The sequence below is a fragment of the Trachurus japonicus genome, chromosome 21 (assembly GCF_045865225.1).
Source record: "Trachurus japonicus isolate A0001 chromosome 21, Traja_1.0".
NCBI classification, from domain to species: Eukaryota; Metazoa; Chordata; class Actinopteri; order Carangiformes; family Carangidae; genus Trachurus; species Trachurus japonicus.
Window position 1 is genome coordinate 6,761,205 of NC_140927.1, and position 23,005 is coordinate 6,784,209.

General features: G+C 41.0%; 1 protein-coding gene across 1 annotated transcript in view; it reads right to left on the bottom strand.

Annotated features, from left to right (window-relative positions):
- tmprss3a (transmembrane serine protease 3a) overlaps window positions 1–23,005 on the bottom strand; it is a 49,623-nt gene that overhangs the window by 3,949 nt on the left and 22,669 nt on the right. Inside the window, exons 9-10 of the mRNA XM_085764172.1 lie at window positions 1,820–1,985; window positions 713–882 (exon numbers count right to left, since the gene is read on the bottom strand). Coding sequence (XP_085620298.1) covers window positions 713–882; window positions 1,820–1,985 — 336 coding nt within the window. The remainder of the gene's footprint in view (window positions 1–712; window positions 883–1,819; window positions 1,986–23,005) is intronic.

The following is a 23,005-nucleotide window of genomic DNA, read 5'->3' on the forward strand; positions in this document are numbered from 1 at the left end:
GCTCCGCTCTGCTGTTCTAAAAATAGCTTGCACCGACAATTAAAGGTAACGAACCTACTGCTATGACTAGGGATTATGGCAATTGGCCAATTTGCCAAAATGTTGAACTATCCCTTTAATATATAATTTCTCACACACACGCACGCACACACACACACGCACGCACACACATAAACTCACACTAAGAGCATGTGACTAAGACTGATCCACACCACCTGACAGGAGTGAAGAGAGAGAGAATAAAGTAACGTCTGAGTTAAAAATCTGTCACTCAGGTTTGAATTCCACTCGTGGCTCTTTGCTGCATGTCATCCTCTCTCTGTCTCCTGATTTCCTGACTCTCTCATACTGTAATTATCACAATAAAGGCCCGGAAATATCTTTAAGTGTAAAACCTTCGTAGAGCTGCAGGTGATCCATTAAATGGACTCCAACATGCTGACCTACCATTGGGGTTAGATACGCATGTAACGTGTGTCCTGCACACCCACAGCAATGGTGATTTATTCACTTGGTTTTGCACATAGGCAAGAGCATCTGGATATTGATGTACTTACAATCTGCAGTGAGTGAGTCACATTTTTAAAGAGCATACAGAAGAATTCTGTTGGAACTAAGTGAGATTATAAGAAGAGGGCAGTGTGTTTGGCTGCTGGTCTGAGACAGGTATGTGGACAGTGCATGTACAGTATGTACATGAAAACGCCAGTACCATTGAAAACCAGAGACGTGTCCAGTTTCATTAGTGCAATGTCGTAGTCCAGTCCTTTGGGTCGGTAGCGAGCGTGGTAAATGATCCGCTTCACTGCCAGAGACTGGGCCCCGGGGACCAGCTGCTGTGTTATCCCCACGTGGACCGTCCACATGGAGGGGTCCGCAAACCTGAGGACAGACGGGACAGAATCATCATGTCAGGAGGTGTGATGGGAACATATCATCCTTTTATTGTTGTGCAGTTAGACGAGTTTAAATAAGGGTTTAAATGAAAATTAAACACAAATCACATGTTCCACCAAACAAGAGGCTGGTTTATGGTCACCAGGGTAAATGTATTAGTGTGCTTTCAACACAGCCAGCCTTTAATGACTTATACATGAGGACATGAGAGCAGCAGAGCCAATGTGAGCTGATCCAGCAGAGCAGGACTCATGGAAAAATAGTCCTGCTCAAATTTATTCAGTACTGGACATATACAGCCTTAAAGCTCCATATTTTACACTTTCCTGTGTGTGTGTGTGTGTGTGCATGCATGCATGCAAAAAAAAACAAAAAAAAACTTTCTCACTATAATTATACATTGCCTCTCTGAGCCTCTATTCTAATTGGTTGAGTGTTATCTGAGTGATCCATTAAGAATATGGCAGATTTCATACAGTAGCAGCCTGTAAGGTTGTAAAGATGGTGAGTCCAGGTGGGCGGGGCTTGAGGTAAGGCTCAGTTATGGCTGGTTTTCAGGCTCAGTTTCTGAATCTGCTCTGACACTTTCACGATTACAGTTTTTCAGATGCAACTTTGTTAGAAAATATTTTTGACTTGTAAACTGTTAAATAAAGAAAAACCCTAAACCCTGGCAGTGTGTTGTTGTGGCTTAATGTCTCATATCAGATGTCTGCCACAGATCATTTCACAGACAGCTGCTTTAAAAACTGTTGGAGAGATGTTTGAATAAAATTTTTAATAGAAGCAAAGTGAACATTGTTCTGAACCTTGTTCTGGCCTCTTTCAAACCCTATAGTCACATTCGGACTGGTCTGCTCTGGGCATAACACTATATACATCTGATATCTCCTCTTACTTTACCTTTGGTTGTGTGACTCACCCGTATACACAGTGTGCCGCCGTGAGGATCCAGTGTGAAGTAATGATGGAGCCTCCACACAGGTGCTCACTGTTGTAGTGAAGACTCACCTGCCAGGGGAACTGGCCTGCTTTGGAGATGTTTCCTCCAACAATACGAGTGTTGTACTGAGGCCTGGAGCCACACTCTGGAGACAGACATGTGATAGGCGTTAAAGGTCAAAGGTCACATATCTAATGAAATGAAAATGATAAAGAGGCCTAATGTTGATGTTTTAGTGTTTATTATTCTATTTCTGATGTCTGCTAAATAATTAACAGTCATCCCAGCATTCATATACGCAGGGTGCGATTTGTGAAAAAAACAGAGGGGGGGATAGTTTGCGCGCGCGCGGGGGGGGGGGTCCTATAGTCAACCCCCCCGCCGCACCGTACCTCCGCACCTGACAACTACCGTTCTTAACCAGACTCTGGTCTCCTAGTGGACCGGTCTGGCTCCAAGTTTGAGCAAATAATTTAAAATAAAGCCTGCAGTTGTGTTCATAGAGACGTAACAGGTGTGGCACGACAAGCTGTGATCAGCTATGGTCATTGAATAGACTATAGGTCATTTCAATTTGCGCATGTGTGTTTTTTTCCTTTTTATTTTGTTTTATAACATTTATATGCGCATCGCGAGTGAGTGAGTGAGCGAGCGCGCGCAAGAGAGAATCAGCGGGTGCACCAGATGATTGCCACCCGGCAAAAAATGAAATGAGACGGTTAAAGAGAAGAAAAACACAGAATATACAATATATGTTAAAGAGACTTTGTCCCGAGGAAGGATCGGATGGTGGCCCGGGTTTATGATGAGGAAACTGTCACTGTCCGCTGCGCATCTGTCAGCAGCTGCTCCAAACAGACACGTCACTAACTTTATTTTGAAGGGACAGATTAGATGTTGATTTTGTTAACAGTGACTTTGTTGCACCCAAACATTAAGCATATATATAGAACAGACCCGGCTTGAGACCGACTTTTATTTGCTCAAACCTGGAGACAGACCCGACCCAGTGCAACCGGCATCTCGAGACTCGCCTTTTTTTTTTTGATAATTTACAGTAGCCTATCTAGGCTACATGACGGTCTGGGAGACGCTGTGCGCTACTGGATGAGAAGGCTCGCGGTTCAAATGATGTAGACTTGATCTAAAGTAGGATATTACTCTGTCTGACCAGAGGGGGGGACAACACGTATCCCCACCGGGGATGATAATAAATGACCAGAGGGGGGGACATAGAAAGCAGAGGGGGGGGAAATCCCCACCATCCCCCCCGGCAAATCGCACCCTGCATATAGGGCACCCTGCGAGAACGGCCACGTCCATAATATTTTTTTATTACCGTTTTCTCGTGACAACGACTTATTATTTCGTTATCTCGAGATAACAAAGTCCGTTTTCTCGTGATAACGAATTAATTTATTTCGTTATCTCGAGATAACAAAGACCGTTTTCTCGTGATAACGAAATAATCATAGAATGTGTCGTTGACATGGTTGCCTAGCAACATGTTTCCCCGGTGCAATCGCTTCTGCTTACGGGGTTAATATCTAGGTCATTCCAGAATTGGAGGACATTTCATGTCCCACCCATTCATTTTCACTAAATCATGCATGAAATTCCAAAACTTGCATTTGTGGTGAAAATTATAATTACTCTGAGACAAAATATAAATATAGTTATACAAAAACTGGTTCCAAAATATTATTTAAAATACAAAATAACTCTAAGCACCCCCTAAAATGGCCTTTTTCTCTTGTCCCACCCTCTTAATGGCCAACATGCATGTCAAATAAACCGGTTAAAATAAGTTTAAAATTTTAATTTTTTTGTATGATTTTGTTGATTTATGTCTTTTGTAAGTGTACAACACTTAGTTTAATCATAAACATATTTTAAATAAAAGTAATTTTGCACTAAAGTTGTGTCCCACAACATCCACGCAACCCTGTTACCAAAACCTTTTTAGCAGAGAAGAAGAAGAAAAAGAAGTATGAGACACATGACACAAAATAATTTGTATTATCAAACTGTTAGATAATAGCATGGGTAGACACAAAGTAAGTCCTCTCTTCTATTTTTCATATTTTTCATATTTCGTCTGCCCTGATTGAGTGCGTCACTCTAACCAGTGCAACCCTGTTACTCATATTACCAGAATAAGGCAAAATATTTTCAAAGTTTTCTTTGTTCCTTTAAATAACTAAGTTTGTTCTCAACCTTACAGTAACATTACATTCCATAGCTAGCATCTTTCTTCTGCTAAACAGCTGACATAAGCATTGATTTGCAACCCTGTTACTTGCAACCCTGTTACTCCAGAGTAACAGGGTTGCGATTTATGTCATAATCTACAATCAAAAGTAATGAATCTATTCAACCCTGTTACTTTGTTCAACCCTGTTACTCTAATTTCAACCCTGTTACTGTGTAATTTATCTTAAAATGATCTTAAATGACTGTATCAGCTCATGAGGGTTTATCCTATTGTCATTTTGGTAGTGTGTATGATTATATTTATTATGTATTTTGGCAAATATTTATAGATAAATACTTATATAATACCTTTACAGGTTCCTGAGTATTGGTAACAGGGTTGCACCAAGCAGCACACACAATATATAAAATATCTAATAAAAAGTGTCACTTTGAGTCCTGAGCTGGCCAAACATAATTATTTGATGATTAATTACCTGTATTTCTTAAATATATAGCAGAAAATGATCAAATAAATAGTAAAATTTTGAGGTGTTTCAGTCCTTAAATGTCCTCCAATTCTGGAATGACCTTAGCCGCTGTATGTTCGTAGCAGGAGGCTACTAAAGCAAGTCTGTTGGAAACACTACACATCTACAGATCTCACGTAACAGAAGAGATGTTTTCGTGGGATAATTGCCCAGAACCATGTGTAGAACTCAAATCAGTGAGCTGATTTCACATCATCCTGATTTCAGCCTTCAAGAGCTGCCATTAACGTTAGTCTGCTCTGAGGAGCTGTCAACAATCAAGTATCGGTAAGTTACACTTAACGTTAGTTTGTTGACTGAGCTGGGTTTATTTAAGGGGCTACAGGTTAGCATAAACACATGAGAGTTGACTACGTTATGGCAGCTAAGGTAATGTTAGCTAGTTGCTGCTCAGATAAAGTTCATGAACACCATATGAACACTGCTGTCTTGCCAAATTAACATCAGCCTACATGTCAGTGGTCGCAGGCAACAGGTGTCTGATGGTTCGAGATAAGGTTGTAGCTAACGTTAGCTTAGCTGAAACAGGATAGATGGGACCACCGGCCGGTAGCCCCTTAAATAAACCCAGCACAGTGACGTTATACAAACTAACGTTAAGTGTAACTTACCGGTAAGTTATTGTTGACAGCTGGTGTGGACAACAATCACACCAGTGAGTAGGCTAGAGTAGACTAAAGTTAACTAGAAAATTTCCTCTCGGGAAATTTTGAATGGGCCACGGGAGCTACTGCGGGTTGTGCCATCTCTGTCAACATGGGAATCAAACCCACGATCTTAAGGTCAAGACAGAGCTGATCAGACAGACACATGATCATCTTTCTATAAGCACTGATATGGAGGAGCTGTAACCACATTAGGTTAACTGTGTGTGTGTGTGTAACTGTAATCACATGAAGCTGGCTCTAGAGTCTGTGTGTGTGTGTGACTGACTTGACACATAGTTATTTAGTAGCTGCATCATGTGTCAGTCTGATTTAGCTGTGTCTGTGTTTATAAACATTTAAACGAGCGCCAGGTGGATTGTTTATGAAGTTAACGAGCTCTAAAATTTCGGTACGGTTTGGTGTTTCTACAGTAGCCTAAATATTTTGGAGAGGATGGCATGTTTTAAAACATCAGGCCGTTCTGCTTCTCTCAGAAAATATTTGTATTGGAGTCAATGAGGAGCAGGGACAGACGTGGCCGCACTCAGAGGCTCAGAGTTTAAATTCTGTAAGTCTCTCTGACATTTTGAGCAGATAATGAGATCGAGGATGAGCTCATCTACAAACGTGGCGGAAATGATGTCCCAGATAGCACACGTACGTCTGGCCGACGTCGGCCTGAGGTTGGACGTCGGCCCTATAATTTATAACATCTGTCAAGCATCGGCCCATGGGCGAATATCTTCAAATTTGATACTCATTTGTGCCAGCTCATCAAACGTCTCTGGTGCGTCGGCTTTAAGTCGGCCGCAGACCTGCCCACAGACGGCGGGACCTCCTGCCAGTTTGGTCCAGAGACGTCGACGGAGTGCGTTTCAGGTAAGTTACTTGGGATATATTGCCAAAAAAAAAGAAAAGTTAGGCCTATTTCGTTTATTTTGTAAAAGTTAAAGGTTTCCGGTGAGTGGCGAGGTACAACGCGGTCGAAATAATAGGCTACCAGCACAGGTGCCAGCTTATTTATAACTGTATTTGGCGTTAACGTTAGTTTAACTTAACGTTAGTTATCCTAACATAACGGTTACAGCCAACACCAATAAAATGTTAAGTCCTATTTTTTTTCCCTCTATTGGACGTTATCTGGCTGGAAAAAGGTAGAAGTGACGGGACCGGTAAGCCGTTGTCAAAGCAAAAAAAAAAAAAAAAAAAAAAGCTCCAGAACTAGAGGGGGGGCTGGCCGGCCTGCTGCCCGGGCACAAGGCGCTGGTGTGCGGATGAGTGAAGGAGGGAGACTCGGTCTCTGGAGCTCACCATGGTTACATAGATAGCAGACGCTTTTTAGCCTACATTTTTGTCCTCGCGCTTATGACAAGCGCTGTCCCTGCAGATTGGCAGCTGACTTGAGAATGATATTAGGCTACTCTGGTTAACTGTTGAGACAATTGAAATTGGTAAAAACAAATGTGTATGCTTATCAAAATTACAGAAAGAAGTGGCAGGCAGGGAAGTGAAGTTTTACACGATGGCAGAGGGAAAGGGCTTGAGAGTGTGATTGTTGCTGAGATTTAATCAGGTTGATTTGTCAGTGATTTATGACAAGACCGGACACTGCACAGAGCAGCAACCACGAAGACTTGTCATCTCACTGGTCATTAAATAAGACACATTGTTTACTCCAGCACTCCTTAATTCTTTACCAATTCTCCGCCGGACCTCGGCGTGTTTTTTCCTTTTTATTTTGCAGAGCAGTGAGCGAGTGAGCAAGCACCTGATAAACAGCGGATGCGCACCAGATGATTGACCGGGGCAAAAACTGAAACGAGAGGCATACAGAGAGGAAAACACAGCATATCGGCTACAATATAAGGTAGGTAGCCTATGTCCAAAAGGCTTTGTCCTGTCGTCACAACGTGAGTGAGGGAGGATGGTGGTTCAAGTTTAGTGATGAGGAAACTGTCACTAGGTGCGTTTCCATTACCCCTTAAAATGCGCAAAACCTAAATATCGAAATTAAAAACTGGTAATGGAAACACCTACATTTCGAAAAAAAACTCTCAAATATCGCAAAACAGTTTTTAGTTTTTGAGACGTATCGATACAAACTTGTATCGCAAAAGTGTAATGGAAACACTTTTTCTACACATCACCGGCGTCAGCGGAGTTGTGTGTGTCCACGCTGTGTTGGTTTATGTAACTTGAGGGGACAAATGAACCACATGTTTATTGTCATGCGTTGCTGACGTGGGCATCGTTTCTCAATAAATTAGAAAAACCTTTTCTATCATTCCCCTTTTCCATGCATGGTTGAAGGAGACTGGCTCGCATCCACGCTCCCACTCCCTCCTGCGCCGAAATGTCACCTTAAGTCACATAAACCAGTACGGGTGTGTGGACACACACCACCACCTTGCTGTCAGTTCCTCATCACCGCCGGTGTTAAAAGGCTCCGTTCTTTCTGCAGTCAGGTTAAAGCGCACATCCGCCGTGTTGGTAAACAAATAGTCCCTCTATATCAACGGAGGCAACCGTGCTGAGCAGCTTGGGTTGGAGGTGTGTGAGTGCGGGCCAGCGGGGGACAGGGGAGGGGGCATTAGAGCTTCAGCACGGAACAACTGGCCCGTGTGAGTGCGTCCTTATTTGTGGCCGCTGCCAGCGCCACACGGGCTTTGCCTTTCAGTAATCAAGCGCTGTTTTTGTCTTTGTTAAAAACAGTAACAGCAACAGCTGTAGGCAGCTGAGATGGCGTAGCCACGGGTGTGTTTGTGTGTAATAAAGGAGAGGAGACATGAAGCGTGTCTATCACATGAACTGTATTGAGAACTCGCGCCAGAGACATAAACAACACAGCACTTCCTGCTTTCAGTCGGGCCATACCATTTCCATGCAAACGCTAGGGGGGGGGACTACCACTATAGAACAGTCCCATAACAGGGTGTGCCAGTGCCACCCACAGAGGAAGCTGGCATACCCAAAAATTTGATGCATTTTTTGTTTTTGTTATAGTCTATAGCTTCTAACATGTTATCGATCAGTCAATACATTTGTAAAAATCGCCGTCAGGTGATGCGTTGCGACACCTGCACCGGCTCGCGGAGAAACTGGACTAATGGAATAATTAACGAGTTAAAGGCCAAACCACGCCGTCTTGCCCTTTAAATTGAGAGCTGCTCAGTGCGCACAGGAAAGCAGCGATATCGTTGTCCTCTGCTGCTTTGCGATATAAAACCATCAGGCCAAGCTGTTACATGTGATGAATGATGAGCCCAGTAGTTGTGTTCAGATGGTTAAATAGCTTTGTTGATCATGCGATCAAAGTCATTTAAGCGCCGTTACGCACGCCGCATCTCTCTCGTCCAGTGCGCTCCTCTCCTCTCCTCTCCTCTCCTCTCCTCCCTCTCCAGTACCGGGCTGCTCAGCTCTGGGACCGGGGCTGAGAGACGTCACCGCCGCCTTCACTCCGTCCGTGATCCATCTGGTCAGCGCGTTTAGATCCGAGTGGCCTGAGTGTCCCACACCTGAGCTCTGTGCCATAGCGCGCAGCTCCAGCTCAATGAATGACAGCAGGTCTCCCAGTTACCTGCAGCTGCTGCTCAACACTGATCAGAGCAGCTCACCCTTTGCTGAGGTTTTCTTATGCTGCAGCTCCACAATATATTTATTTCTCCCTCTATTAATGCGTCGGATCAAATTTTTATTCTGCGTTTGTATCCATCCAGCTCTCTGTCCACACTCTCCATGGCGGAAACGGTTACGCGCAAAACCCTCATTTAAATACTGCGGTTTGCGCGTGTTGTCATTTAGCATATTACTCATAGTAGATCATTGTGCTTGCGCTAACCAGACACGCAAAAGTGTGTTTTTTGAATGACTTTGTTATTGATTTATTTGAGCACGTCATATCCATAAAACCTGTCCCTCTTCAGTCATTTCTAATCGTTAACACACACACTTTGTACGTGTAGACACTCCGTGACTCTGCTGTTCTGGCCCTGACATCTCTTCCTCATCTTTCTCCTCTTTTTCTTCCTCACCGCAGTTCTCAGCCTCTGCAGATGAAATGAGGAGGGGGGAGCCTAATGCCATTTGATTCGTCAGGGGCCAGCGGAGCCTTCGAGGAGTGAGATGCTGATGAAGAGGACTCACAAGTTATAATCTATTGATGACGGTTTTTATTGATTGAATTTATGCTGTTTTGTAGCCTAACCTGAGTGAAGCATGAATAAAGTTTTTTTTAAACTTGACTTTTGCCTCTTAATTGTACATGCAGCACACAGGGATTATAATTTATTTATTTATTACGTAGGATTGTAGAATATGGTAGGCTACCTAGTTCAGAAGGCCCGACCTAAATGAATAAAGGTCGTATGAATTATTTATAGGCTAAATATATGGAGCGCCTGGCGCTCCCGCTCCTGCTTTTATTGATCGCCGAGACGTCGGCCGGTGGTCGAGCTCGATCAAAGGCCGACGTCTCGGCGATATCTTGCCAATGAGCAAACGCTCTCCATGCGACGTCTTGGCGACGGAACTTGATGCGTCGGGAATACGTCGGCACGACGTATGTGTGCTATCTGGGGTGTGTAGAGTGTAAATTGTGGCCGTTTGGAGTTTGGAAAGAGAAAAAATCTGGAGTTTTTCTGGCATCTCTCCCACTCTAACCGATGATGTCACGTGCTCTGACACGAACATTCCGTGCAATACACAACCATTATAATCTCATAATTTCTCCAAAAATGATCATGGTCATTGAACAGGGATTGATCAAAAACTATATGTGACCCGATCCATCAAAATGAGTCACAGTGACCCAAATTTCAAAGTTGAGATTTTGGTATCAATGGAAAGATTAGAAAATAAGCTTTAAAATGATACCCTAGTCAGAGTCATACATTTGATGGTTTTCGAGATGTGGCCATTTGAATTACGATCTCCTACTCTCTTATTCCGTTCTAAAACCTGAGAAAATAGCAGTTAAAGTTTTTGCCAGTGACTCTGCATCTGTTCCTGTACCACGTGATTACACACAACCTATACGGCCCCTTGTTGTCATAGAGGTAGCATTCAATGACCCTCGGAAAGCAGAGAATCTCACAATTCAGATGCTTTTTACAGCTCGTTTCTATCATAAACGGTTCAGAAGTTGTCATGTTTTGTTGACATTTTGTAAAACATGTGCAAGCGTGTACGTTCGGGTTAGCATCGATGCTACGTTCGGTTTAGCATCGATGCTATGCTCTGTTAGCGTCGATGCTACTCGGTTTAGCATCTGTTTCTGTACCTCATCTTACCCTAACCTTAACCACTCCCTTCACACGCCTAAACCAACCGTCTTTGCCTAAACCTAACCGTCAGAGTCGAGGGCATCGTGATAAGCCAATCAGAGGCCTAGTAAGGCGGGTCTTTGCCTGGCCATAGCAGGAAAAAAAAATTTGCGTCCCTGCTCGCCATAGAGGCGACATTCAATGACCGTCGGAAAGCGGAGAATCCCGCGATTCAGATGCAGTTTACAGCTCGTCTCTATCATGAACGGTTCAGAAGATATTTCATGTTTTGCACCGAAGCAACACTCATTTTCAGAGGGTTTAAGTTGCAGGTCAACTTTAATCATCATTTACGTGCCTTTTCTCAATTATCTGGACTGTGAAACTTTGGGAGATTGTTTTTGAATGTCATTGCTTTGAAATTAGGGTAAAACATTTTTTTTGATTTTCTATGGGTTTTCCATGTTATCAGCTGATTATCTAAAAATAGAACGTTGCGACTTCCGACTCATTTTGATGGAACGGGTCACATATGACCTATCAAAACATGGAGTAATACGACAATACACAAGACTTGTGTCTACTGTTTAAAGTTTAAATGGAGTCTCTAGGTGAAAGTATGCCTGAGTAGTAGACGTTTGTTAAACTCCAATGATTGGTCTTTTTCGCTCTTTTTTTCCCGCCCGTCCCATTGACTTCAATGCAAAATTTTGCGCAGTTTTTCGCGACGAAAGTCGCGAAAAATTCATACACTGTTGAGAAAAGTAATAGCACACCGATCCCGATCGAACCGCACGTTTTGATATATAATTTGCGGACATAAGTTGCGGACCGAAAAAGCGTCCGGAAGATGAAGGAGAACTAGAAAAAGCATTTCCAAGAATGGAAATGGTGTGAATGCTGAAAGCAGCTGAACGCTGTTGCAGAATTAGCAAACAGTGCAAACCATACAAATGTTTGACCGAGGTAGGAATTGAACCCACAACCTCACGGTCGGTAGACTTCCACTCTGCCTCAAAGCCACAGTATACACACAGTTACAGAGACTGTTGTCTGTTGATGAGCTGCACTCTGTCTCACTCTGAAGTTAACGAGCCCAAAGCTGCACCTGTTGGAAACACACTGTGTCAACACCAAGAAAGCTTGAGAGTCAAGCTTGAATGACTTAGAATGAAAATTTCTGTGAATTTCAGGCTGAGAGCAGCAGTTTCAACATGAAGCAAGTTATCAGAAGTCAACAGAGGACGACTGGGAAAATAATTCACTATAATTAGTTGAGGCAAGATTTGAACCAGGAATCGAACCCACAACCTCATGATCACAAAACCTTTACTCTGCCGCTTCGCCACAGAGAGCACAGACATAAGCAAGTTGCCATTGTAATGTGATGATGTGCTGCAAACGGTGGCAGTAGCAATTAACGCGTCTCTTAACGAACACCTGTAACCAATTGAGGGTGGGGGAGGGGGGCAGAATTCAACATTACATAACAAGATTGCTCAGCCTGGATTCGAACTAGTGACCTTGGGGTTGGCAAGCGGCCACCTTACCAACTGGACTACAGACAGAGTTGTGGAGAAGAGAGGTTGAGACTTTGATGAATGTGAGATTTTTCAATGATGCTTAAAAAAAAAGCAGAAAATAGTATAAATGAGCCACAACAAGTAAGTAGAGGACTTTTTTGTGACCTGTGACTATTTTTTGGTGAATTAAAACGAATTAAAAAGCACTTAACAGCAAGTTACAAAGTTGAGCTCCTTCTCCTGCTGCTGTGAAAAAAATGCATTGGGCTGAATGAGAGCAGAGAGCTCCCTGGCTGCATTTAAAAAATATTTTAAATTATTATCTAAGTCTCTTTGCATTTTTGACCAGAATTTTAGCCAGAAGACAAGTGTGGCTACAAAACTGGAGAAAATAATTTGTCAAGAGTTTAATTTGCAGAAAAAGTTAAATATTTTAAAAAGTATAAATAGTTAAAAAGAGGAAAGTAATGCCGATAAAGTTCAAAAAAAGCTGCACGTTTTGATATATGAATTGTTGAAATAGCACAAAGTATGAAGGACTAGAAGAAGACCGTAAAAAGGCGGAAGAAAATGGCCGAACAGAAGAACAATAGTGTGAAGCAGTCACACTAACTAGAAAAAACATTTCCAAGAATGGAAATGGTGTGAATGCTGAAAGCAATGCTGAATGAGCTGAAGAAATTGTTGAAACAATGCTGAATGAGCAGAAGAAAGAAAGAAAGAAAGAAACAAGAGAGAAAAAAGAAAAGGACAGAAGGAAAGAAAGAAAATCGGAAGGGTAGATGGAGAAAGAAAGAAAGAAAGAACAAAAGGACAGAAAGAAAGAAAAAGACACAGAGAGAAGGGTAGATAGAGAAATAAAAAGGTAAGAAAAACAGAATAATAGAAGATAAAGAGAATAGAGAATGAATGAAAGAGACAGAGGGGTAGTAAGAAAGAAGAAAAGAAATTGGGGTGGATAAATGAAAGAGAGAGATATACAGAGAGCGGTAGAAAGAAAGAAAGAAAGAAAGAAAGAAAGAAAGAAAGAAAGAAAGAAAGAAATGGGGTAGAAACAAAGCAAAGAGAAAAGGAGTAGAAAGAAAGACAGAAAGAAAGAAAGAAAGAAAGAAAGAAAGAAAGAAAGAAAGAAAGAAAGAAAGAAAGAAAGAAAGAAAGAAAGAAGTAAAAAGAAATGGGGTAGAAGAAAGAAAGAAAGAAAGAAAGAAAGAAAGATTGGAACAAGAGAGAAAAAAGAAAAGGACAGAAGGAAAGAAAGAAAATGGGAAGGGTAGATGGAGAAAAAAAGAAAGAACAAAAGGACAGAAATAAAGAAAAAGACACAGAGAGAAGGGTAGATAGAGAAAGAAAGGGGTAAGAAAAACAGAATAATAGAAGATAAAGAGAATAGAGAATGAATGAAAGAGACAGAGGGGTAGTAAAAAAAAAAGAAGGAAAGAATTTGGGGTGGATAAATGAAAGAGAGAGATATACAGAGAGCGGTAGAAAGAAAGAAATGGGGTTGAAACAAAGAAAGAGAAAAGGAGTAGAAAGAAAGACAGAAAGAAACAAAGAAGTAAAAAGAAATGGGGTAGAAGAAAGAAAGAAAGAAAGAAAGAAAGAAAGAAAGAAAGAAAGAAAGAAAGAAAGAAGAAAAAGAGAGAGGGGGATGATAGATAGAACGAAGTAGATGGATGGATGGATAGAGAGGGAAAGATAGAAAGAAGTTATGTAAAATACAAATGAAGGAGTAAAAGAAAGAAAGAAAGAAAGAAAAAGAGAAAAAAGAGACAAAGGGTTTGAAAAAAGAAATAGATAGATAGATAGATAGATAGATAGATAGATAGATAGATAGATAGATAGATAGATAGATAGATAGATAGATAGATAGATAGATAGATTTGACACATGTTAAAAGCTGCGTCCTATGTCCTAGGCTCCACCTGTAATTGTACTTCTATTTGTAGAGGTGGAAAGGTTAAACGTCTGAACTTATATTCATGAGAAAAAGATTAATTGTTGGAGATGTTTACATCAAAAGTATAAAATCATTGAGAGGCTGATGAATGTGAGCTGAAAACCTGTGTGTGTGTCTGGGTGTGTGAGTCTGACAGTCTCTGGCTGTGTTCGAAACCGCATACTTGCCTACTACTCATACTAACTCTGACGTCATTTTGAGTATGCGAATGCGCAGTATGCGAGTTTGAGTCGGTTTGAGTATGCGAGAAGTTCCCGGATGGCATACTAGATTCGCCAGAATGTTGAGTATACATGAGGAGCTTGCTACTCACTCTCAAATTACCCAAGATGCAATGTAACGTGACGTCACGGATAGTCTTTTCCTTACCGCGAACAGGGGGAAAAAAAACAACTAAACAGGACAACAGAAATGTGCCTGTTAATACGTGACTTTATTAAGTTTTAATATTTTTTCATGCGAGAAAGTAACTGTTTAGATCCCAATGTGCGGTTAGTTTATCCAAACGACGGCTGTTTTAAGTTTGCCCCGATGTTTGAAGTGAAGCTCCAGGTCCGAGCAGCGACCGCGACATCATAGAGGCAGCAGCCCGGCTCCTGACGTGCTCCGCCGGCCAGCCTACCATCGTCACCCCGGGGAGAAAACGACCGCTAATTAACTTACCCGAGGTTTACCACCGGCTGGTTAAGCTCTTTTTAGGGGATAAATATTGATGAAATCTAACAATTGTGGCAGTAGCAGAAGTTTGTTTGAATAAAAAACCATGGTTAGACACAAGAGCAGCACTGCCTTGGGGTCTGTATGCACAGAAAACACCACATTTACATCAGTAAAAAATGTTTTACAATGAACCAGGCCGATCTCAGAGCTGGCAAGACTCTCCGGTAAGGCACATTGAACGGTTAAATGCCGTTAACGGGACGAGAGCGGTCAAAACTGCGGTTCCAAGCTAGCTACATCGAGGGTAGGTTCGCTTCCTGCTTTCAAAATAAAAGCACAAAATTCTATCGTTAGGGTTTTCCATATAGTAAAGGGCAACGGGTGTTTTATTTTGTGAAAGTAACCGGAAGTGCGTTGCTCACGACGGCTAGCTTTAGTAGCGCCGAAATCGTCCGAACAAAATTGTAAACAGCTGGTATTTAGACAAATTAACAACACACTGCTGATCTAAACGGCTACTTTCTCACCTAAAAACGTTTGAAATGTTAATAAAGTGATATATTTACAGAGTTTAGAGCTAAAATGAAATCAGCTTTAGCCTGTTGATTTTGGCTCGGGTAGGAGCGCAATGCATTATGGGTTATCATGTAGTATGCTGCAGTGTAAACGCTCTGCATACTGTCTGATTGATGAGTATGTAGTATGGAGTATGGACAGTATGCAGTATGGAAGTATATAGTTTGTAGTATGCGGTTTCGAACACACCCTCTCTGTCTGCGTACACATGTGCAGAAAGTAAAACTGTTAAGCGCCACAGAACTCCTCTCTCCCTAATGATCTGATTGATTACACCTGTGTGGCAGCCTGCCCTCAGAAGTTACCATGGTGACTTCCATGCTTACATTTTACTGTGTGGAACAGTGTTGTGTTTGTGTGTTTGTCTGTTTGTGTATGCGTGCATGTGTGACTGTGTGTGAGTGTCTGTGTGTGTCTGTCTGTGTGAGTGTGATGCCTGTGTTTGTGCGTGGACATCCTCTGTCAGTCTGGTTTATCATGTGTGTGTGTGGGGCTGTGTTTAAAAACATCTTAACGAGCGGCCAGGCTGCACCTGCACTGTTCTATTTATAGACTTTGATAATGAGCTGGCCGCTACAGCTGGACCAACTGCACACAGAGCAGAGCAGAGCAGAGAGATTTGAGCTCTGTGCAGCTTCCGAAAACAGCCCAGAAAAAGAGAACCGTACCTCTTATCAGAATGTGGCCATGACTACTGGGGCAAGGAGACCTTCCTGAGCACATTGATGTGCATTAAATGTTTGTAGGGCAAAAACTTTTCTCAGGGTCGCAAGGTAGAAAAGGGGGGCATTTCTGCTTTTCTAAAAAAAATCAGCTCCTACTTTTATATTGAAGTGGATGAGCCACTGGAGCGGGTCTAGCTGCACAATTAGGCTCATTGAGACAATTCTGTAAGTCTGTCTGCTGTTTTGAGCACATCAAATGAGACACGACAAGTGTGGCTACAAACCGGTGAGGAAATCATGTGTCTAGAGTTTAATTTGTGGCCGTGCTGGCAATATATCCAGAAAAAATCCTGAATGTTTTTTCGATCCCTCTCACTCTAACGATGATGTCACTCACTCTAAGCCCTGCTCGTTAAACGCAATACACAACCATTATAAAGTTGGATTCTTTTGAAAATTTTAATGATTTTAAAACAGCCAAATACCTAAAAACTGTTGAAGATACCATTAAGCTGAGTAATATGTGAATAGATTAAAAGTTTGTCTACAGTTTAAAAGTGAAATGGAGTCTGTGGGAGAAAGTATGCTGAAGTTTTAGAGGTTCAAAGTAGTAAGAAGATTTTAAAAGTTTGAAGATGTTTTCAATGCATTCCTATGGGAAAAAAATTGCATGTTTTGATATATGAATTGTTGATGTCGCACAAAGTATGAAGGACTAGTTAAAGACCGTAAAAAGGAGGAAAGTAGTAAGAACTAGATAAAGAAGCATTTCCTGATGGAAATGCGTGTGACTGCTGAAAGCAGCTGAACGCTGTTGCAGAATTAGCAAATAGTGCAAGCAGTGATCACCATACAAATGGTTGACCAAGGTAGGTATCGAACCCACAACCTCATGGTCAGCAGACTTTCACTCTGCCTCTAGGCCACAGTGTACACACAGTTGCAGAGACTGTTGTCTGTTGATGAACTGCACTCTGTCTCACTCTGAAGTTAACGAGCCCAAAGCTGTAGTTCCAGTGCAAATCAATCTTAGTGCAGTGGTATAAACAAGAAACATGTTAACACAAACCAAGATTGAAAGAGGTAAAGAGAATAGGTGGGGGCGCATATGCATTATCAAGTTTGATCATGTGACCAGACCAAGTGGTATTGGTTAAAGGTCAAAGTGGCTGACACAAAGTTTAGCTCCTTCTCCTGCTGCTGTGAAAAAAATGCATTGGGCTGAATGAGAGCAGAGAGCTCCCTGGCTGCATTTAAAAAATATTTTAAATTATTATCTAAGTCTCTTTGCATTTTTGACCAGAATTTTAGCCAGAAGACAAGTGTGGCTACAAAACTGGAGAAAATTATTTGTCTAGAGTTTAATTTGCAGAAAAAGTTAAATATTTTAAAAAGTATAAATAGTTAAAAAGAGAAAAGTAATGCCGATAAAGTTCAAAAAAAGCTGCACGTTTTGATATATGAATTGTTGAAATAGCACAAAGTATGAAGGACTAGAAGAAGACCGTAAAAAGGCGGAAGAAAATGGCCGAACAGAAGAACAATAGTGTGACTGCTTCAGCAGTCACACTAACTAGATAAAGTAGCATTTCCTGATGGAAATGCGTGTGAATGCTGAAAGCAGCTGAACGCTGTTGCAGAATTAGCAAATAGTGCAAGCAGTGATCACCATTCAAATGGTTGACCAAGGTAGGTATCGAACCCACAACCTCATGGTCAGCAGACTTTCACTCTGCCTCTAGGCCACAGTGTACACACAGTTGCAGAGACTGTTGTCTGTTGATGAACTGCACTCTGTCTCACTCTGAAGTTAACGAGCCAAAAGCTGTAGTTCCAGTGCAAATCAATCTTAGTGCAGTGGTATAAACAAGAAACATGTTAACACAAACCAAGATTGAAAGAGGTAAAGAGAATAGGTGGGGGCGCATATGCATTATCAAGTTTGATCATGTGACCAGACCAAGTGGTATTGGTTAAAGTTCAAAGTGGCTGACACACTAATAAGACTGCTCAGGTGGGATTTGAACCAGTGACCTTGTGGTTGAATGGCAGGAACCTTATCCACTGGGCTATTCCAACACTTCTGGTGAGGTAGAGGTTGAGACTTTGATGAATGTGGGATTTTTCAATGATGCTTTAAAAAAAAAAAAAAGTAGACAGACATAGAAATGAGCCACAACAAGTAAGTAGAGGACTTTTTTTGTGAAAATAGTGCAAGCAGTGATCACCATACAAATGGTTGACCAAGGTAGGAATTGAACCCACAATCTCATGGTCAGTAGACTTTGACTTCGCCTCTAGGCCACAGTGTACACACAGTTGCAAAGACTGTTGTCTGTTGATGAGCTGCACTCTGAAGTTAACGAGCCCAAAGCTGCACCTGTTGGAAACGCACTGTGTCAACACCAAGACACTTGGCTGACTTAGAATGAAAATTTCTGTGAATTTCAGGCTGAGAGCAGCAGTTTCAACATGAAGCAAGTTATCAGAAGTCAACAGAGGACGACTGGGAAAATAATTCACTATAATTGTTGTTGAGGCAAGATTTGAACCAGCAACCTTCAGGTCTTCAGACCAGCAAGCTAATCACTAGGCTACAGACAGAGACAGTATGTGAGGGGCAAAGAAAACCTTTGATAAGAGGATCACTGGCTTCTGCTGAAAAAAAAAGTAAGGAAAGTGCAGAAATTAGCCACAACAAGTAAGTAGAGGACTTTTTTGTGACCTGTGACTATTTTTTGGTGAATTAAAATGATTTAAAAAGCACTTAACAGCAAGTTACAAAGTTGAGCTCCTTCTCTTGCTGCTGTGAAAAAAATGCATTGGGCTGAATGAGAGCAGAGAGCTCCCTGGCTGCATTTAAAAAATATTTTAAATTATTATCTAAGTCTCTTTGCATTTTTGACCAGAATTTTAGCCAGAAGACAAGTGTGGCTACAAAACTGGAGAAAATAATTTGTCTAGAGTTTAATTTGTGGCCATGCTGACAGTTTAGCCAGAAAAACTCTAGAATGTTTTTTTTGCCTCTCTCCACTCTAGCACCACTCTAGCTCTGCTCGTTAGACGCAACACACACACATTATAAAGCTGAAAAAAATCAGAAAAAGTTAAATATTTGAAAAAGTATAAATAGTTAAAAAGAGAAAAGTAATGCCGATAAAGTTCAAAAAAAGCTGCACGTTTTGATATATGAATTGTTGAAATAGCACAAAGTATGAAGGACTAGAAGAAGACCGTAAAAAGGCGGAAGAAAATGGGCGAACAGAAGAACAATAGAATGGAAATGGTGTGACTGCTGAAAGCAGCTGAACGCTGTTGCAGAATTAGCAAATAGTGCAAGCAGTGATCACCATACAAATGTTTGACCGAGATAGGAATCGAACCCACAACCTCATGGTCAGTAGACTTTCACTCTGCCTCAAAGCCACAGTATACACACAGTTACAGAGACTGTTGTCTGTTGATGAGCTGCAACAGAGTCAACAGAGGACGACTGGGAAAATAATTCACTATAATTGTTGTTGAGGCAAAATTTGAACCACTTGATCACTAAACCTTTACCCTGCCGCTTCGCCACAGAGAGCATAGACATAAGCATGTTGCCATTGTAATGTGATGATGTGCTGCAAACGGTGGCAGTAGCAATTAATGCGTCTCTTAACGAACACCTGTAACCAATTGAGGGTGGGAGAGGGGAGCAGAATTCAACATCACATAACAAGATTGCACAGCCTGGATTCGAACTAGTGACCTTGGGGTTGGCAAGCGGCCACCTTACCAACTGGACTACAGACAGAGTTGTTGAGAAGAGAGGTTGAGACTTTGATGAATGTGAGATTTTTCAATGATGCTTAAAAAAAAAAGTAAGGGAAGTGCAGAAATTAGCCACACCAAGCAAGAAGAGGACTTTTTTGTGACCTGTGACTATTTTTTGGTGAATTAAAATGAATTAAAAAGCACTTAACAGCAAGTTACAAAGTTGAGCTCCTTCTCCTGCTGCTGTGAAAAAAATGCATTGGGCTAACGAACACCTGTAACCAATTGAGGGTGGGGGAGGGGAGCAGAATTCAACATCACATAACAAGATTGCTCAGCCTGGATTCGAACTAGTGACCTTGGGGTTGGCAAGCGGCCACCTTACCAACTGGACTACAGACAGAGTTGTTGAGAAATTACAAAATTGAGCTCCTTCACCTGCTGCTGTGAAAAAAATGCATTGGGCTGAATGAGAGCAGAGAGCTCCCTGGCTGCATTTAAAAAATATTTTAAATTATTATCTAAGTCTCTTTGCATTTTTGACCAGAATTTTAGCCAGAAGACAAGTGTGGCTACAAAACTGGAGAAAACAATTTGTCTAGAGTTTAATTTGCAGAAAAAGTTAAATATTTTAAAAAGTATAAATAGTTAAAAAGAGAAAAGTAATGCCGATAAAGTTCAAAAAAAGCTGCACGTTTTGATATATGAATTGTTGAAATCGCACAAAGTATGAAGGACTAGTTTAAAACCGTAAAAAGGCGGAAGAAAATGGCCGAACAGAAGAACAATAGTGTGACTGCTTCACACTAACTAGAAAAAACATTTCCAAGAATGGAAATGGTGTGAATGCTGAAAGCAATGCTGAATGAGCTGAAGAAATTGTCGAAAGAAAGAAAGAAAGAAAGAAAGAAAGAAAGATTGAAACAAGAGAGAAAAAAGAAAAGGACAGAAAGAAAGAAAGAAAGAATCAAACAAACAAAGAAGTAAAAAGACAGAAATTGAGTGAAAGAAAGAAAGAAAGAAAGAAAGAAAGAAAGAAAGAAAGAAAGAAAGAAAGAAAGAAAGAAAGAAAGAAAGAAATGGAGTAAAAACAAAGGAAGAGAAAAGGAGTAGAAAGAAAGAAAGAAACAATCAAACAAACAAAGAAGTAAAAAGACAGAAATGGAGTGAAAGAAAGAAAGAAAGAAAGAAAGAAAGAAAGAAAGAAAGAAAGAAAGAAAGAAAGAAAGAAAGAAAGAAAGAAAGAAGAAATGGAGTAAAAACAAAGGAAGAGAAAAGGAATAGAAAGAAAGAAAGAAACAATCAAACAAACAAAGAAGTAAAAAGACAGAAATGGAGTGAAAGAAAGAAAGAAAGAAAGAAAGAAAGAAAGAAAGAAAGAAAGAAAGAAAGAAAGAAAGAAAGAAAGAAAGAAAGAAAGAAAGAAGAAAAAGAGAGAGGGGGATGATAGATAGAAAGAGGTAGATGGATGGATGGATGGATGGATGGATGGATAGAGAGGGAAGGATAGAAAAAGTTACGTAAAATACAAATGAAGGAGTAGAAGAAAGAAAGAAAGAAAGAAAGAAAGAAAGAAAGAAAGAAAGAAAGAAAGAAAGAAAGAAAGAAAGAAAAGAAGGAGACAGAGGGGTTAAAAAATAGGGAGGGAGATAGATAGATAGATAGGACACATGTTAAAAGCTGCATCCTATGTCCTAGGCTCCATCTGTAATTGTACTACTATTAATAGAGTTGGAAAGACTAAGCGTCTGAACTTAAATTCATGAGAAAAATATAAATTGTTGGAGAGTTTACATCAAAAGTATAAAATAATTGAGAGGCTGATGAATTTGAGCTGAAAACCTGTGTGTGTGTGTGTGTGTGTGTGTGTGTGTGTCTGGGTGTGTGAGTCTGACGGTCTCTCTGTCTGCGTGTACATGTGCAGAAAGTAAAACTGTTAAGCGCCACAGAACTCCTCTCTCCCTAATGATCAGGGCCCGTATTCCTAAAGATTCTAAGAATCCTCTCAGAGAGCTCCTAACTTAACCTAAAAATTCCTAGCAAGGAGTCTTAGCTTAGGAGTGATTCCACAACACTCAGAGAACTCTGAGCAAGGAGTGGACAGAAACTCCTATCTTAGTGAGGAGGTGTGGTTGACCCCCGTTGCTAGGTATGAGTCATCATTTCAAATGCTGTGATTGGTTGATCCTAAAAGTTAGATAAAGAGCACCCGCCCCATGTGTTGAGGCTATAGTCCTCACTGCAGGTGGCCCCGGTTTGAATCCTGTGTTGAGCAGTCCTATCCTGCATGTCTTTCTGCCTCCCATTTCCTGTCTCTCTCTCAACTGTTCTGTCAATTAGAGGCCAAAATGCCCAAAAAATATACTTTAAAAACAAAGCTAGATAAAAAAATATACTTTTGGTGATAATGGGCAAAGGATGGACCCTCAAATCGATAAATTTAACCATAAAATCCAATCTTATGAAGACTGTGTAATTGTAAAAATTATTTCACATAAAAGAAAATATCTGTTAAATGAATAGTAAGCTATACTTTAAAATTATCCTACAAAATGTGTGAAAACTTGCACAGTATTCACATAGTGAAACTTAGATTTATTTGCTTATATTAATTACCATGCTGGTCATTTTTGCACTTTCAACTTTCCAACTCAATTTGGTATTAACAAGGGTAAAATGGCTCAGCTTTAATCAGTGTCTGTGATTGCTGACCGGCCTATAAGAAACAGTGTTGGTTGGCTTTGAAATCTACCACAAACCAGTGAACAGCAATGGAGAAGAAAAGAACAAGGAAACCCAACTGGACAGAGGAACAGGAACAATCTGTAGCGTTTTATTAATTCACTGACATCCAGTGTTTGGAGAATATCTCTCCTGCCTCTTCTGTCCACCATTTTGTCCTCTGCTTAGGGAACTCCTAAGCCACTTAAAAGTCCTCTTCCCTACTCTTAACAGATCCCACCTTAGGAGCTCTCTTAAGAGCTAGGATTCTTTAGGAATAGCTTTTATCTTTACTAGGATCTACTCTTAACTTTTAGGAGAAATTCTAAGAAAACATCATGATTCTAAGAATTTTCTTAGAATTTGGCCACTAGGAGCAACTCTTTGCACTAAGAATCTTTAGGAATACGGCCCCTGATTGATTACACCTGTGTGGCAGCCTGCCCTCAGAAGTTACCATGGTGACTTTTAACTGCTTACATTTTACTGTGTGGAACAGTGTTGTGTTTATGTGTTTGTCTGTTTGTGTATGTGTGCATGTGTGACTGTGTGTGAGTGTCTGTGTGTGTCTGTCTGTGTGAGTGTGATGCCTGTGTTTGTGCGTGGACATCTTCTGTCAGTCTGGTTTATCATGTGTCTGTGTGGGGCTGTGTTT